This window comes from Triticum aestivum, chromosome 1A (assembly GCF_018294505.1).
Source record: "Triticum aestivum cultivar Chinese Spring chromosome 1A, IWGSC CS RefSeq v2.1, whole genome shotgun sequence".
In the NCBI taxonomy this organism is placed as follows: Eukaryota; Viridiplantae; Streptophyta; class Magnoliopsida; order Poales; family Poaceae; genus Triticum; species Triticum aestivum.
The window spans coordinates 465,046,867-465,062,278 of NC_057794.1; the positions used below are offsets into that span (position 1 = coordinate 465,046,867).

The 15,412-nt window shown below is 44.5% G+C and overlaps 1 protein-coding gene across 2 annotated transcripts; it reads right to left on the minus strand.

The window, feature by feature from the left end:
• Window positions 1-11,782: 11,782 nt before the first annotated feature.
• On the minus strand, window positions 11,783-13,665 carry LOC123056985 (carboxymethylenebutenolidase homolog). Of its 2 annotated transcripts, none has more exons than XM_044480184.1 (3): window positions 13,395-13,665; window positions 12,737-13,026; window positions 11,783-12,651 (listed from the first exon to the last, which is right to left on the minus strand). In XM_044480184.1, exons 1-3 carry the CDS (start codon window positions 13,527-13,529, stop codon window positions 12,129-12,131), a joined length of 948 nt encoding a protein of 315 aa, XP_044336119.1. In that variant the 5' UTR covers window positions 13,530-13,665; the 3' UTR covers window positions 11,783-12,128. The 2 variants fall into 2 exon arrangements, with proteins under 2 accessions (XP_044336119.1, XP_044336115.1); XM_044480180.1 differs by having other exon boundaries at window positions 12,737-13,037; window positions 13,391-13,640.
• Window positions 13,666-15,412: the final 1,747 nt, after the last annotated feature.

The following is a 15,412-nucleotide window of genomic DNA, read 5'->3' on the forward strand; positions in this document are numbered from 1 at the left end:
TAATGAGCTCAATGTGACCAAGGGGTTGGTCACGGGATCATGCATTACGGTACAAGTAAAGTGACTTGCCGGTAACGAGATTGAACAAGGTATTGGGATACCGACGATCGAGTCTCGGGCAAGTAACGTACCGATTGACAAAGGGAATTGAATACGGGATTGATTAAGTCCTCGACATCGTGGTTCATCCGATGAGATCATCGAGGAGCATGTGGGAGCCAACATGGGTATCCAGATCCCGCTGTTGGTTATTGACCAAAGAGGCGTCTCGGTCATGTCTGCGTGTCTCCCGAACCCGTAGGGTCTACACACTTAAGGTTCGGTGACACTAGGGTTGTAGAGATATTAGTATGCAGTAACCCGAAAGTTGTTCGGAGTCCCGGATGAGATCCCGGACATCACGAGGAGTTCTGGAATGGTCCGGAGGTAAAGATTTATATATAGGAAGTCCAGTTTCGGCCAGCGGGAAGGTTTCGGGGGTTACCGGTATTGTACCGGGACCACCGGAAGGGTCCCGGGGGTCCACCGGATGGGGCCACCTATCCCGGAGGGCCCCATGGGCTGAAGTGGCATGGGAACCAGCCCCTGATGGGCTGGTGCGCCCCACCCAAGGGCCCAAGGCGCCTAGGGTTGGAAACCCTAGGGGGCCGTTGCCCCCCGAGGGGGCATGCGCCTCCGTGGTTGGAAACCCTAAGAGGGCCGTTGCCCCAGGGGCCGCCACCCCCCCCCTTTTAGATGGGATCTCCAAGGGGGCATGCGCCCCCTATATATAGTGGAAGGGAGGGAGGGCAGCCGCACCTTGCTCTTGGCGCCTCCCTCTCCCTCCGTAACACCTCTCCTCCCCGCTTGTGCTTGGCGAAGCCCTGCCGGGATCCTGCTGCATCCACCACCACGCTGTCGTGCTGCTGGATCTTCATCAACCTCTCCTTCCCCCTTGCTGGATCAAGAAGGAGGAGACGCCTTCCCAACCGTACGTGTGTTGAACGCGGAGGTGCTGTCCGTTCGGCACTTGGTCATCGGTGATTTGGATCACGGCGAGTACGACTCCATCATCCCCGTTCACTTGAACGCTTCCGCTCGCGATCTACAAGGGTATGTAGATGCACTCCTATTCCCCTCGTTGCTAGAATACTCCATAGATTCATCTTGGTGATGCGTAGATTTTTTTTAATTTCTGCTACGATCCCCAACAATAATAACCATTTTATTATTGCCTCTAGGGCATATTTCCAACATATAGCTCTAGTGCATCCGTTGCATGGCAATCCCTACTCACTCACATTGATATCTATTGATGGGCATCTCCATAGCCCGTTGATAAGCCTAGTTGATGTGAGACTATCTTCTCCTTTTTGTCTTCTCCGCAACCACCATTCTATTCCACCTATAGTGCTATATACATGGCTCACGCTCATGTATTGCGTGAAGACTGAAAAAGTTTGAGAACACCAAAAGTATGAAACAATTTATTGGCTTGTCATCGGGGTTGTGCATGATTTGAATACGTTGTGTGGTGAAGATGGAGCATAGCCAGACTATATGATTTTGTAGGGATAGCTTTCTTTGGCCATGTTATTTTGAGAAGACATGATTACTTGGTTAGTATGCTTGAAGTATTATTATTTTTATGTCAATATTAAACTTTTGTCTTGAATCTTATGGATCTGAATATTCTTGCCACAATAAAGAGAACTACACGGATAAATATGTTAGGTAGCATTCCACATCAAAAATTCTGTTTTTATCATTTACCTACTCGAGGACGAGCAGGAATTAAGCTTGGGGATGCTGATATGTCTCCAACGTATCTATAATTTTTGATTGCTCCATGCTATTAATTATATTATCAACCTTGGATGTTTTATATGCCTTTATATGCTATTTTATATGATTTTTGGGACTAACCTATTAACCTAGAGCCCAGTGCCAGTTTCTGTTTTTTCCTTGTTTTAGAGTATCGCAGAAAAGGAAAATCAAACGGAGTCCAATTGACCTGAAACTTCACGGAACTTGTTTTTGTAAGGAAAGCAACCCGGGAGACTTGGAGTCCATGTAAGGGAAGCAACGAGGAAGCGTGGCAGGGGGGCGCGCCCACACCCCCTGGGCGCGCCCTCCACCCTCGTGGCCCCTCGTGGCTCCCCTGACGTACTTCTTCCGCTTATATATCTCCATATATCCTAAAACAATCGGGGAGCACAATAGATCGGGAGTTCCGCCGCCAGAAGCCTCTGTAGCCACCGAAAACCAATCTAGACCCGTTCCGGCACCCTGCCGGAGGGGGAATCCCTCTACGGTGGCCATCTTCATCATCCCGGTGCTCTTCATGACGAGGAGGGAGTAGTTCTCCCTCGGGGCTGAGGGTATGTACCAGTAGCTATGTGTTTGGTCTCTCTCTCTCTCTCGTGTTCTTGAGGTGATACGATCTTGATGTATCGCGAGCTTTGCTATTATATTTGGATCCTATGCTGTTTCTTCCCCCCTCTACTCTCTTGTAATGGATTGAGTTTCCCCTTCGAAGTTATCTTATCGGATTGAGTCTTTAAAGATTTGAGTACACTTGATGTATCACTTGCCGTGCGTATCTGTGCTGACAATGGGATATCACGTGATTCACTTGATGTATGTTTTGGTGATCAACTTGCGGGTTCCGCCCATGAACCTATGCATAGGGGTTGGCACATGTTTTCGTCGTGATTCTCCGGTAGAAACTTTGGGGCACTCTTTGAGGTTCTATGTGTTGGTTGAATAGATGAATCTGAGATTGTGTCATGCATATTGTATAATCATACCCACGGATACTTGAGGTGACATTAGGGTTTTGGTTGATTTGTGTCTTAAGATGTTATTCTAGTACGAGCTCTAGGGGTGTTTGTGACACTTATAGGAATAGCCCAACGGATTGACTGGAAAGAATAAATTTGAGGTGGTTTCGTACCCTACCATAATCTCTTTATTTGTTCTCCGCTATTAGTGACTTTGGAGTGACTCTTTGTTGCATGTTGAGGGATAGTTATGTGATCTAATTATGTTATTATTGTTGAGAGAACTTGCACTAGTGAAAGTATGAACCCTAGGCCTTGTTTCAATGCATTGCAATACCGTTTACGCTCACTTTTATCATTAGTTACCTTGCTGTTTTTATATTTTCAGATTACAAATACCTTTATCTACCATCTATATACCACTTGTATCACCATCTCTTCACCGAACTAGTGCACCTATACAATTTACCATTGTATTGGGTGTGTTGGGGACACAAGAGACTCTTTGTTATTTGATTGCAGGATTGTTTGAGACAGACCATCTTCATCCTATGCCTCCTATAGATTGATAAACCTTAGGTCATCCACTTGAGAGAAATTTGCTACTGTCGTACAAACCTCTGCACTTGGAGGCCCAACAACGTCTACAAGAAGAAGGTTGTGTAGTAGACATCACTCATGAATCCCCAAGACTATTATCCATGTTACCCTACTAAACCTTACCGTCACCAGTGTTTGGTATAACACTTGACGGTCCCCTTACTCCTAGCTTCACCGGTGCTCGATCTCCATGATCCTGGGCACCTGCATGGATGAAGGTCGCGGACAAGACAAGAGATACTTCACAAAACAATTTTATTTCACACATACCAAACATTGTGTCAAAGACTTCCATTGATCCCTTCACCAAATACCTGGGGTTGCAAGGCTCATGCCTCACCCCATACGTTACTGAACTACTGACACATGGATATCAGATCGCAAAAAGAAAACATTGAATAACACATCTTGGAATTGATTGATTGCAATATGTCTTACAGTGAATGCCTTGTGCGATTCACAATTACAAGTATGAACTAGATGAGAGAGGACTATGGTCGTGGAGATGGCTATGAAGGTGAAAATGGCTGCGGCTAGGGTTTGTGGATGAAGATGATGATGGACAGGTTCTGGTTGTGCTCGACGCTCCTCCTTAATAAAAGTTGTTCAGGTGCTCGACGCTCCTCGATGATGATTGAAATTTCGACGAGGTTCCCTTAATAAAAGTTGTTCAGGTGGACGACATACCTCGGTTTCCATGCCAAATGACCGCTCATGCGAGCATGCGCGGTCGCATGGAACACCGTCTTTTGGCCCCTGGTGGCTTTCTGACGCCTCCTGGTGACTTGTTTCTTCTCCATTTTCCTTCATTTCCTTTCTCCCACGTGATCTCTTTCCTTTTTAGCCCATTTCCGATGGGAAAAATATCAAAGAGAGGGTTTGAGGAATCCTTTGCTTTCTTTAGTCATTAGCAGCAATACCGGAGTGAATATCTTTAATGAAATATCTCGGTTTAAACAAAGTTGAAATGAGTGTAAAAATATCACTCATCTGGCGCCGTCTGTACTGTGGGCGCGCCCATCTTGTGGCGTCCGTCACGGCCTCGCCGACCGCCCCGTCCGCCATGCCTACCACGGCCATCGCCACCATCGGGCCCACCGGCGGCCAGACGCTTCTTCAGCTTCTCCTTTGCGGCCTTCGCTTTGACGTGACGATTTAGCCGCGTATCCGAGCTGATCTTCCGGACGAGCGTGATGCTCGGATCCTCCGGCACCTCCGCCGGCTCCATCTCCGACGGGTTCTCTTCGACAGTCCCATGCGTCGGCGGGAGAGGGGAGGAGAGGGTCGAAGAAAAGAGCGGGAATTGGACAAAGAGCGGCGGGGAGTAGAAGAAAATAGTTGGGGATTTTGGCGCGGAAATAGTGCGGGATGCTACAAAGAAATGGATGGGCCGGGGGAGGGGGGTGGCGAAGAGTGACGTTTCACGTGTCCGGACTCCTAAATCTCCCCCACATCTGTCTCTGGTTTGCGGGAGAAATCGTGTCCGCAGACCGATACGGGTTAGCGTTGGATAGCTTCCGCGATCCAGACAGCGCGGCTCAGACGATCGCGAAAGATTTATGGGTCGGCGTTGGAGATGTCATAACGTCATATCCAAATCCTCTATATCTAAATAGCTAGCCCCCACTAACTTTTTTTTCTTAACGCAAGCATGCCACATCATCGCATAACATACATGAGAAAAGTCCACCTCTACTATTATATGTCTCTCAACATGAAAGCATGCCACTTCATCATAACATGCATGAAAAAGACCCATCTCAACATGCAAGCAGAAATGAGAATTTCATTCTATTATGCTACATATATTTAATAAAAAATTACAACTACATAGTAATCAAACATAATAAATTATCTATATTTTTAGTTTTAATCTTTTATATTATTACTTCAACAATTCTTATTTCATACACTAATTACATTAAAATATGTTACAAAATATTCCCGCGACAGCGTGTAGGGTATCATCTAGTTACGTGGACCTACCTGGCAAGGTCACGTCCTTCACTAACGGTCGAGTAGCTCGCCCCACGTCGCCTCTTGCAGATCTGATCGGCGCTGCAAAATCTGCAGGCGGCACTATATAATTCGTACAGAGAAATTCAGGTCTTTGCCAGGAGCTTACAGTACCTTTGACGTCGAAATCTTACATGGCTACATAAGTAATTCTCGAAAAGAATTATTTACCCTCTGATTCGTGCCATCATGCATGAATCTTGGGCATCCTATGATGTGCTGAATTTTTTATACTGTATTCTCTGCTTCGTCATTGACTCAGCTTGCATGCATGCACCAGCTTAATTGTTAATCACTCGAAATAAACAAGGAGGAAGGAATCATACACTACTAGAGCCGCCAAGGATCCAATGAGCAGCGGCGCACAGCTACGTAGAGTACTTAACTTGGATCCGAGGGCGCAGGGGCTCTGAGTACTGCCATCAGCATACACAAATAAGAGTGCATCAAGGGCCAAGAAAGGCTTGAATGAATCACTTCAGGGAGAATAATGTACGTTCCACCTGGCCAATAATCGGGTCCAGAAATAATGGTCGACCTCGCATCGCATGACATCCCATTCCCCGGCCACAGTATCATTCCGCAATCTCTTCACGTATATTTTATGTGAGAACCTCCAAATGAAGGAGCCAGTAGCTCCTCCCATCTGCTAAAGCTAAACGGGGCAACGATTGTTACAGGCACAAAGGAAAGGCTGGAATTCAAGACTTTGCGCGATCATCTCATCCCTGATTGCGACGGGCGGCAACAGACAGTGTGATTAACCTAGCTACTAAGGGGTTTGGAACTTGGAATAAAGCCATGCACTCAGCACCAACAATCATGCTGAGCTAGCTAGCTAGCTAGCTGTTCCGAGCTGCCGGATATTTCCGCCGTTCTCGCATGTGCATTTTCTTCTCCGTGGGAAGAGTTCCAACACGGCGCACCAGCGTGCATTTAGATAAGCTGTTAGTGGTAATCGCTGGTACTCACGAGCACCAACCTTAACAGCACATGACAGCCTCTCTTCGTTCGTTCATGTGAGTGTGCGTCTATCAAGAGGCGGAATAAATTGTGACCTCCACTACAACTTGAAAACCGGCTGAATTATGTCGGCCCCCATGACACATGGGTGTGCCTCGGACGCATGCTGGCGTGTCTTCGTGGTGTGCCGGCCATGAGCGCGGCAGCGACCGGTCGAACCACATGATTCGTATCAGCACCACTGGATGGATTCCATGGGTTTTTCCTCGCCCAGCCTGCGCGCCGCCGGCAAATACGCTCGGTCTGTCGCTGTCCCGGACCAGCGGCAGTACATGAGAACAAATGGTTTTGTCTTCTGTTGTATAACTGGCTATTTGACATTTTGGACTACATAAATCAAGTGTATGTGGGGATGCAAAAATTCGAGTGAAAATTACTGTTGGCATGATGATTTTCACCGTCCAATCGTGACCGAAGATAACACAAGGAAAAGAGTATGGTTTGTTTCCACTCCCATCCTCTCCCGTCCTCTATCCTTGTGTGATTATGTGGAAATGTGGAATCAGTTCATTATCTTTTCTTTGGTGGTGGCCTAGCGTGTCATTGGCACTTTACTGGGTTCCTCTCGTGTATCTAACCCCTTTTAACAACCCTTCAAAAAAGAAACCTTTTAACAATTTTTTTTGCTTGTATGCATATAATGGTCATTTATGAGATGAGCATGGAAACTCTTTTGAAGATCCAATAGCATGCGGAAGGGAAACTATCCGGCTTGCCTGCTCTCTTTCCATGCTCTCATCCGTATTCCCACTTCATCCTACGGTTGTTTTTTTTTCCCTTTCTAATCTAATCATCCCCCTCTGATTTTAAGGGGGTGGGGCCGAATCTTATTTTGTTCCAATCAAATCAAGCCACGCACGCGGGAGCACGGATAGGCACACGCGTGGGGAGCAGGCAAGTCTCGTCCGAAGGGAAACCCTCATAAGAAGGTCTTACTTTTGTTTTTACTTTTGTTCGAAGGGAGGAATTACTATATATGTGTGGTGCTAATACGTGGTTCGATCCAGTGGTGCATTTTTCAAAATATGTGTTGCATTCGTATCAGCGCCAGTTTTGCAACTTCATAAAAATGCACTGCACGCCACTCCGCTCCGGCCGCTCCAGGAGCAGAGCTGAGGAGCAGAGGGCTGCCGAACACGGCCTTAGTATCAGTAATACAATATCATGTACCTTAAACTATCAACCAGACACAAATTCTGATTGGAATGTGTTCAAATTTCAAATGATTCTTACCACATTCCACACCAGCGGAACTAACAATGGTTTTTGTATGCCCTTGCACCCGCATCAAGGGGGCGTGTTTTTTTTCTCCTTGTCCTGTTTATTTATGTTTGAGTTTCTTTTTCCCCTTTTCTATTTTCATTTTTGGTGCCGCTCTTATACTCATATTTTTAATTAAGATTTTATTTCCTAAACTTTCCATTCTCTTTGTTCCCATTTCTTTACTTTTTATGTATTTCATTGAAGCATACATATTTTGTGTTATTTTTACCACAAATATACAAGATATATGTTTTGTTGGCCGATTGATATATCTCTTGTTATATTATTTTCATTGTTTTAATGAGAAGCAAAACGTTTACCAATAATAAGTCTGCCATGTTTAGCTGAGTAAAGCGAACATTTTTACATGCTAATATTTTAATTCGTATGAACATTTTCATGTGCGTTAGAATACATATTCCTTGGATGAAAGGCGACCTTCAGCCTCCCTCCAAGAGACATATAGATGCACCCTCAGTTTTGGCGCTAAAGGCACCGAATAGGAACTCTGGCTCAACCAGTCACCCCCATCTCCAAGCCAAATAGACCGGACCCATCGACGTGAAAGGGGTGCGTGAAGCTGGCGGGGTGCAAATGCTACCAAGGGCAAATGCGGCTTGTCTAAAACTTTTAGGTGAGAAACGAACAATTTAAGAGACATAACTTTGGACCCAAAAATCAAATCAGGTAGTGATAGAGCTAGAATAAATAGACCGTAAGAGTTACAATGCTCATTTTCTGACATAGAAGAGAAGATTTTTTTTCCTGAAGTAACTCCAAAGGGAAGAAGTAGAAACTACACTACCCAAAAAGACAAATTGTTATGTGAAGCTGGGAAGGAAATTATTTTTGATCCCGTCGTCGGTGTTGAGAAACCAATGCCAAAATTGCTCAAGAACTATACAAGGGGCGAGGAGGGGAAAAGGACACGAAAAACAAGGCAAACCATTCACTTTGCAACATTGTAATTTAGAGCTTGAAGTGAGGAGAACTGGAAGAACCATGAGTACAACAAAATTTGTCACAGGGAAGAGCTCAGGTGGAGATGCAACACAAGTTGGTGATGATGATGATGCATTAAGTGTCGATGAAGGAAAAATAAACTCCCTTCCCAGCTTAGTTGCTCCTAAGAAGAGGACTGGTGGAAGAGAGAATGACAAGGAGAACTTTAACAAGGGATGATACAAATGTCAAGGAATCATTTGAATCCATCGTGATAATACGAGAAGAGATGTCAAAAAAGGAAGAACACAAAGGCCCAAGAAAAAAGGAGAGGAGAAAGAACATCGAGGAGAGGAGGGCGATAGCCAAGGAGAAGATGACTGAGGTGGAGGAGAGTAAGCAAGTGATGGAAAAAGAATCAAGAGCATGGAAAATGGGCAAAAACTCATGAAGATGGACATGGGAAACTTGATGTGAAGGCAGGAACATACATTGAGATGTGTCGCGTTCAAGTATTAGCGGCAATGTCTATGTGAGACTACATGATGGGAGGGTTTTATATGGGAGGATTCATGGGCTGCATTAGGGGGGGGGGGATGGATGATGCCATGGGAGCCATGGGTGGTGCCATGGGAGCCGTGGGGTGATAGTGTGAATGATGTCATGGATGGCAATGAAAGCAGTGGTGCCAATGGAGCGAAAGCAAGCCATGAAGAGGCAGCAAACGACAAAGAGGAAGTATGCACTTACGTTTGAGTTTGTCATGCACAATGCTAATAGTTTGAATTGAATTTAATTACTGGATTTGAACTTGAAATTTTGTATGTTCTTTGATTATGTGTGTTGTTATTTTGTAAAGCTTAATCATATAACGTTTTGTTTCAATATGTATGAAACTGCGGAGAGGAAAACGACAGCCGAGGAGAGGAGGGCGAGATTTTTTAGGCACCACTTTACATCATTTGCTAAAGCAACAAATCGTCGGGTGATGAATTGTTGTCTCTATTCTATCCTATATTGTTTTTTTTCATCACCAATTATTTTATCACCGTTGGAGATGCTCTTAGGGGAGCGCACTTATGTCCCGCTCATAGTGAGACGTAGGGCAAGCTCGCCTGGGCGAGCGTGAGACTAGGCCGACCAAGTAGATAGGAGGCCACATGCCACAACCTCAATTTTGTTTTTCTATTTTCACATTTTTTATGTGTTCTGCTTTTTTTCTACTTTTGTTTATATGTACATATATTCTAAACGTAACAAACATATTAATCAAACATTCAAAAAGTGTTAAATATTTATAGAAAAAATGTTTCTCCTTTATATGAAAAATGTATAGAAAAAATATAAAATGTATATGAAAGAGTTGATCATGTATTTACAAATGTTAAGAAAATATTTGGAAAATTTCAATCAAGTATTTGAAAAATATTAATCAAATGTTAAAAAATGTTAAATTTGTATAGAAATAATGTATCTCATGTATACGCAATATATATATATAATATACAATGCGTATGAAAAATGTTGATCACATATTTAAGAAATATTAAACATGTATAAAAAAATGTTCCCAATGTATATGAAAAAGTACAATGTACATTAAATTAAATTAGCATCAAAACATCATATTTTAGTTCTCTATTTAATAAATGTTAAACATGTACATAAAAATGTTCCTGATGTATATGGAAAATATACATTGTGTTTTAGAAAGTGTTTATTGCCATTAAAAATGTTCAACGTCATTTGAAAAATGTTCAAAACATGTATTTAAGAAAATGTACATCATGTACTGAAAAATGTTCAATTTGTATCAAAAAAAATGTTTCATGTGTACAACAAAAATATTACGTACTAAAAGAAGTAGACATGTTTTGAAAAATGAAATAAAATAGATGAAAACCGACAAAGAAACAAAAGAAAACCTAACAAATGAAGAAACAAAGAAAATCAAAGTAAAACAAAGGAAATAAATATAAATACCGAATAAAACCAATGGAGAAGAGTGGGAACAATGGAACCCATGTAAGAAACAAAGATAAAAAAACATAGAAAACCATTAAGAACTGAAACGAAAGAAAGAAAGCCGAGAAAAAGTAGAAAATCGATGCAAAACAGTTGAAAGCAGAGAAAATGATGAAAAGAGGAAAAATCAGCCGAAAATCCACAAAACGTAGGAAAATTACTGAAAATAAATCAAAGAAAATAGAAAAAGGAACAAAGGAGGACAAAAACGAAGAAAGCCACAGCAAACACCAAAAAGTCACTTTGGAGGACGACCTCTAGTGAGCCCCATATTTTGAATGGAGCTAGTTTGATATTGGAAAAAATTCTGAAAAAATAAACATAAACATATGGATGCATATTACACACGTGAAAAGTTTGTGCTGAAATAAGTAACCATGAAATTACACAAAAATGACAAAATTGGGATTTCAGGAAGATGAACAGTGCATGTATTGTTCGTCATTCAGAAATCATCATTTTTTTTTCTTTTTTGTATAGCTCATGTTCACTTTATTTCGTAACCAAACTTGACACATGTGTAATATACATCCATATGATCATGTAGATTTTTTATGAACATTTTTGAAATTTTAAATGTGATTATTTAACTATATAAAATAAAGTCCTCTAATGCACCTCGGCCGCAAAAATCCATTCTCCAGCGAATGCAGCCAACCAAGGAGGTAGCAAGCGTGGACGAAAAAAAAAGGCTAAAAGTGTACGTCCACTAAAAAGCTTCAGGCGAGACGAGAGCCACTTTCACATTAAGCGAGATATAGCTCTCATGCTCTGTTGGTGCCTATCCTGGACTCCACTGGACTAGTGCTTGCACTGTTAATGGGCTCAGCGTAGTACTGGCCATGGGAAGCCCGTCCCGGCCGGCCCGACGTTGCTCTCAGGCCGGGCTTAGGCCTAGATTTTGAGCCCGATGGCTGGGCCAGGCCAGGCCCGTCGTTTTTGCGCTTTTCTGAAGGGGCCTGGCCCGAGGCCTGGCGGGCTTTTACGCGTTCGGGCTGGGCTTGAGCCCAAAAAACAGGGCTGGTGGCCTGGCTGGGCCAGGCCCGGGCCTAGGTTTTTTGCCTCGGGCTTGGCTAGGCCTGGCCCGAAGCCCGGCCCGACCCGAGGTTTGGCCAGGTATAGCTCAGCGCAATTGCTATCACAGCCAGACAAACAAAAAATACAGAGATTTCTCATAGAAAAACAGAGGCAGACAAGCGGAGCAATACTACACCTACAAGAAGTTACAATGTTTAGTAGATGTAGCATTGCTCCAGACAACGAGCAGGGCAAACGGAGTCCTCCTTCCTCCCTCTCATGTCTCTCTCTCAACTCTACCTGTATCAAGGCTTTGGGCCTGAACCCAGTAGCGGCGAGAAGTGAATCCGTAGTTGAGTGTTAACAATGTACACTTTACCTCTTCAGTCTTCACCAGTTGCAATCAACCAGAACAACGAACACAGGCACAGCAAACAGAATGTACACACGACACACGACGGCTGATCAGATCAGCTCAGATCAAGCAAGCAGGTGGTCGTGGAACCAGCTCTTCATCATCGCGAACGCGTCCTCGGCGTCGCCGTCGTCCTCCAGCGACTCCGGCCGGTGCGCGAACCCGTGGCCCCTGCCGGCGTACACGGCCGCCTTGGCGCCCCTCGCGCTCCTCTCCAGCTCCCGCACCGTCTCCACGGGGCACAGCGGGTCGCCGTCGCCGCACACGAACAGCACCGGCGCCGCGATCCGTGCCCCGAGCGACGCGTCCATCCGGGACCCGTAGAAGCAGACGCCCGCTCTGAAGCAGGCGGCATCGGCGTCGCGCGCCAGCGTCTCCACGAGGCGGCCGCCCCCGTAGCAGAACCCGACCACGCCCAGCTTCTTGGACGGCGCGGCCGCCAGGAAGTCGTCAACCAGCCATTTCCTGCACGTGTCGATGTCGCCGGCCACCCTCTCCGGGGCCTGCCCGGCGAGCCACGCCTGGAACCCGTCCATCGGCAGGCTCTTCTTCCACGGGTTCCCGCGGAACAAGTCCGGCACCAGAACGCTGCATACATGCAAGCATCCATCGATCAAACATGAAGAGGCGACAAATGCAGAGATTGGACCGGAGAAGTGGTTGGTCGGTTTACTTGTAGCCGTGGCATGCGATGCGATAGGCGAAGTCCCGGGTGGCGGAGTCCTCGAAGCCGAAGACGTCGGAGAGGAAGAGGACGCAGGTGCCGTTGTTGTTCTTGACGGCCTCGAGGAGGTAGGCGCGGACGCTCTCGTCGTCGCCCTGCCCGATGACGACGTCCGTGCCCCTCACCAGCTCGCACGCCTCGTCGTCGTCCACGGTGCTGCTCGCCACTTCGGCCTGGCTGCAGCGCGGCCCCTGGAGCCGGCGGCTCCGGGCATGGGTGACGACGGTGCAGCGCCATCTCTGCAAGGGAACTGGAATCGTTACGTCGTCAGAGCGCGGAGAACGCTGGCTTGAGTGCGTGCATCTGAAATTTTCTCAATATAGAAATCAATAATGCTAAACATACAAAGAGTTACACGCAATTACATGCTGATTAGAATTTTTTCCATTTATTAACCAATCATTGCTACTGTGTCCGCAATCACGGTGTCCAATTAAACACGCAGAATAAGGTACCCCGGTATCCAGATTAAGAGAATTTTATCGACCAGTCTCCAACTTTTTCGTGATCAAACCTCACAGCCAATTCAAGCCGAAATAGGGTTCGGAGCATCAAAGTGCAAGTGGATAACACAGGAACGGAATTAAGGAAACGAACACGTACTTACAGAGGACGGCGGCAAGCGTGTGGACCGCGCGCTGGTCGCCGGCGCAAGCGAGCAGCAGGCGGCGCTGCGCTCGCGCCGCGGAGGCGTGATGGGGAGAGACGGGCGCACTGCGGCTGCGGCCGCCGTGGCCGCCATGGGGTGCTGCTTTCGAGCAGCTCCGGAGGCTGGAACCGAGCGCGGGAGATAGCCTGATGTGCTTGCCAGTGCCAGCCACCACACAGGCTCTGGTGTGGATATTTTTCTTACTGACACGTGGGGTTTCCGTGTATGACGTCCAGACGAATTCGCCAAAAAAAAAAAGAATGGACAGAAGTTGCAGGTCGTGAGTCGTGACCGCGTACAGTACGGTCTTGCTGCAGCTATGGATGGATATGGTTTATCATCTCCGCGCTACACTGGCACTGTCGCCTAGCAACTTCTATCTGACGCATGCTACGTCAAGTATTCGGCTCGTCGCACAGAGGCTGGGCGGCCCATTCTTTTTCGTTTTCTTTTACCTGTTGTTTATTTAACCCTTTTCTCCTGTTTTTTTTCAAAAAAGTTCTCATTTTCAATTTCTCTTCAAAATTTCAAAAATTGTTTGAATTTCAAAGCACGCTCGTATTTTTGTAAAAAAGTTGTTATTCTCGAAAATGTTTGTGCTTTCAAAATTGTTTGGAATGTCAAAAATCGTTCTAGTTTTAATACACTTTGTATTTTTCCAAAAATCTTTGTGCTTTCAAACATTGTTTGGAATTTCAAAAAAGTTTTTGTTTTAAAAAATTGTTCACGAATTCAAATATATATATTTGGAATTTTTAATTTTTATTCAAGATATTTTAAATTTTGCTCAAAATTTTCAGAAAAACTTTGGAAATTCCAAATTTTCAAAAAATTGTAAATTCGGTTGGAAATTGGTAATTTTTGGAAGTGTTTTAAAATGAGATTTTAAATTCTGTTTAGAAATTGGAAAACATTTGAAATCTTTGGTTTTATTTTGAAAGTTTCAGCAAATGTTTGGAAATTTCAAATCTTATTTGGAAATTTGAAAATGTTCGCAATTTTAAAAAATAATACCGACTTGAAAATCCCCACGCAATATATTTCGTTGAAGTCATGTGCCATTATAGGGTCATGTGTAGCTAGGGTGACGGTCTCTGGAGTGCATGGCCTTGGATAACGTGCGACACGCCTACATGAACCAATGTCACATGTCCCCACCGCTAGCCTATAAGACTACCCACAGTCGGAGTAACATGTGTGATAACATCAGACATATCTAGAGAAAATAGATGATGTGATAAGTAATTAATGAAGAAAGAGAGTCATGTGGTAACATAGCTAGTTGCTAGTAGTATGAGTAACATCACACACATCAAGGCAAGATGAGTCTACAACCTAATAAATAAAGTGTTGCATGACATCACATATATGTTACTCCTCATTATAGAGGTACTCCCTCCGTTCCGAATTACTTGTCGCAAGTATGAATGTATTTAGATGTATTCTAGTTCTAGATACATCCATTTTCTACGACGAGTAATTTGGAACAGCGGGAGTAGTAACATATGCATGTTACTAGTCTAAGTTACTCCCCACTGTAGCTAGTATAAATAAAGCACCCCTCTTTGCACTCGTACTGAAGGAAATATGCCCTAGAGGCAATAATTGAAGGAAATATGCCCTAGAGGCAATAATTAAGTTATTATTTATTTCCTTATTTCATGATAAATGTTTATTATTCATGCTAGAATTGTATTAACCGGAAACATAATACATGTGTGTATACATAGACAAACAAAGTGTCACTAGTATGCCTCTACTTGACTAGCTCGTTAATCAAAGATGGTTATGTTTCCAAACCATGAACAATGAGTTGTTATTTGATTAACGGGATCACATCATTAAGTGAATGATCTGATTGACATGACCCATTCCATTAGCTTAGCACCCGATCGTTTAGTATGTTGCTATTGCTTTCTTCATGACTTAAACATGTTCCTATGACTATGAGATTATGCAACTCCCGTTTGCCGGAG

What these genes read in the sequence shown, in the direction of transcription:
- LOC123056985 (XM_044480180.1), bottom strand. Translation starts at nt 13,529, where the DNA reads ATGGCGGCCACGGCGGCCGCAGCCGCAGTGCGCCCGTCTCTCCCCATC. An exon ending in CTTGCCGCCGTCCTCTGTAA is followed by an intron (nt 13,038 to 13,390) that starts GTACGTGTTCGT and finishes TAACGATTCCAG; the next exon opens with TTCCCTTGCAGAGATGGCGC. An exon ending in ATCGCATGCCACGGCTACAA is followed by an intron (nt 12,652 to 12,736) that starts GTAAACCGACCA and finishes GCATGTATGCAG; the next exon opens with CGTTCTGGTGCCGGACTTGT.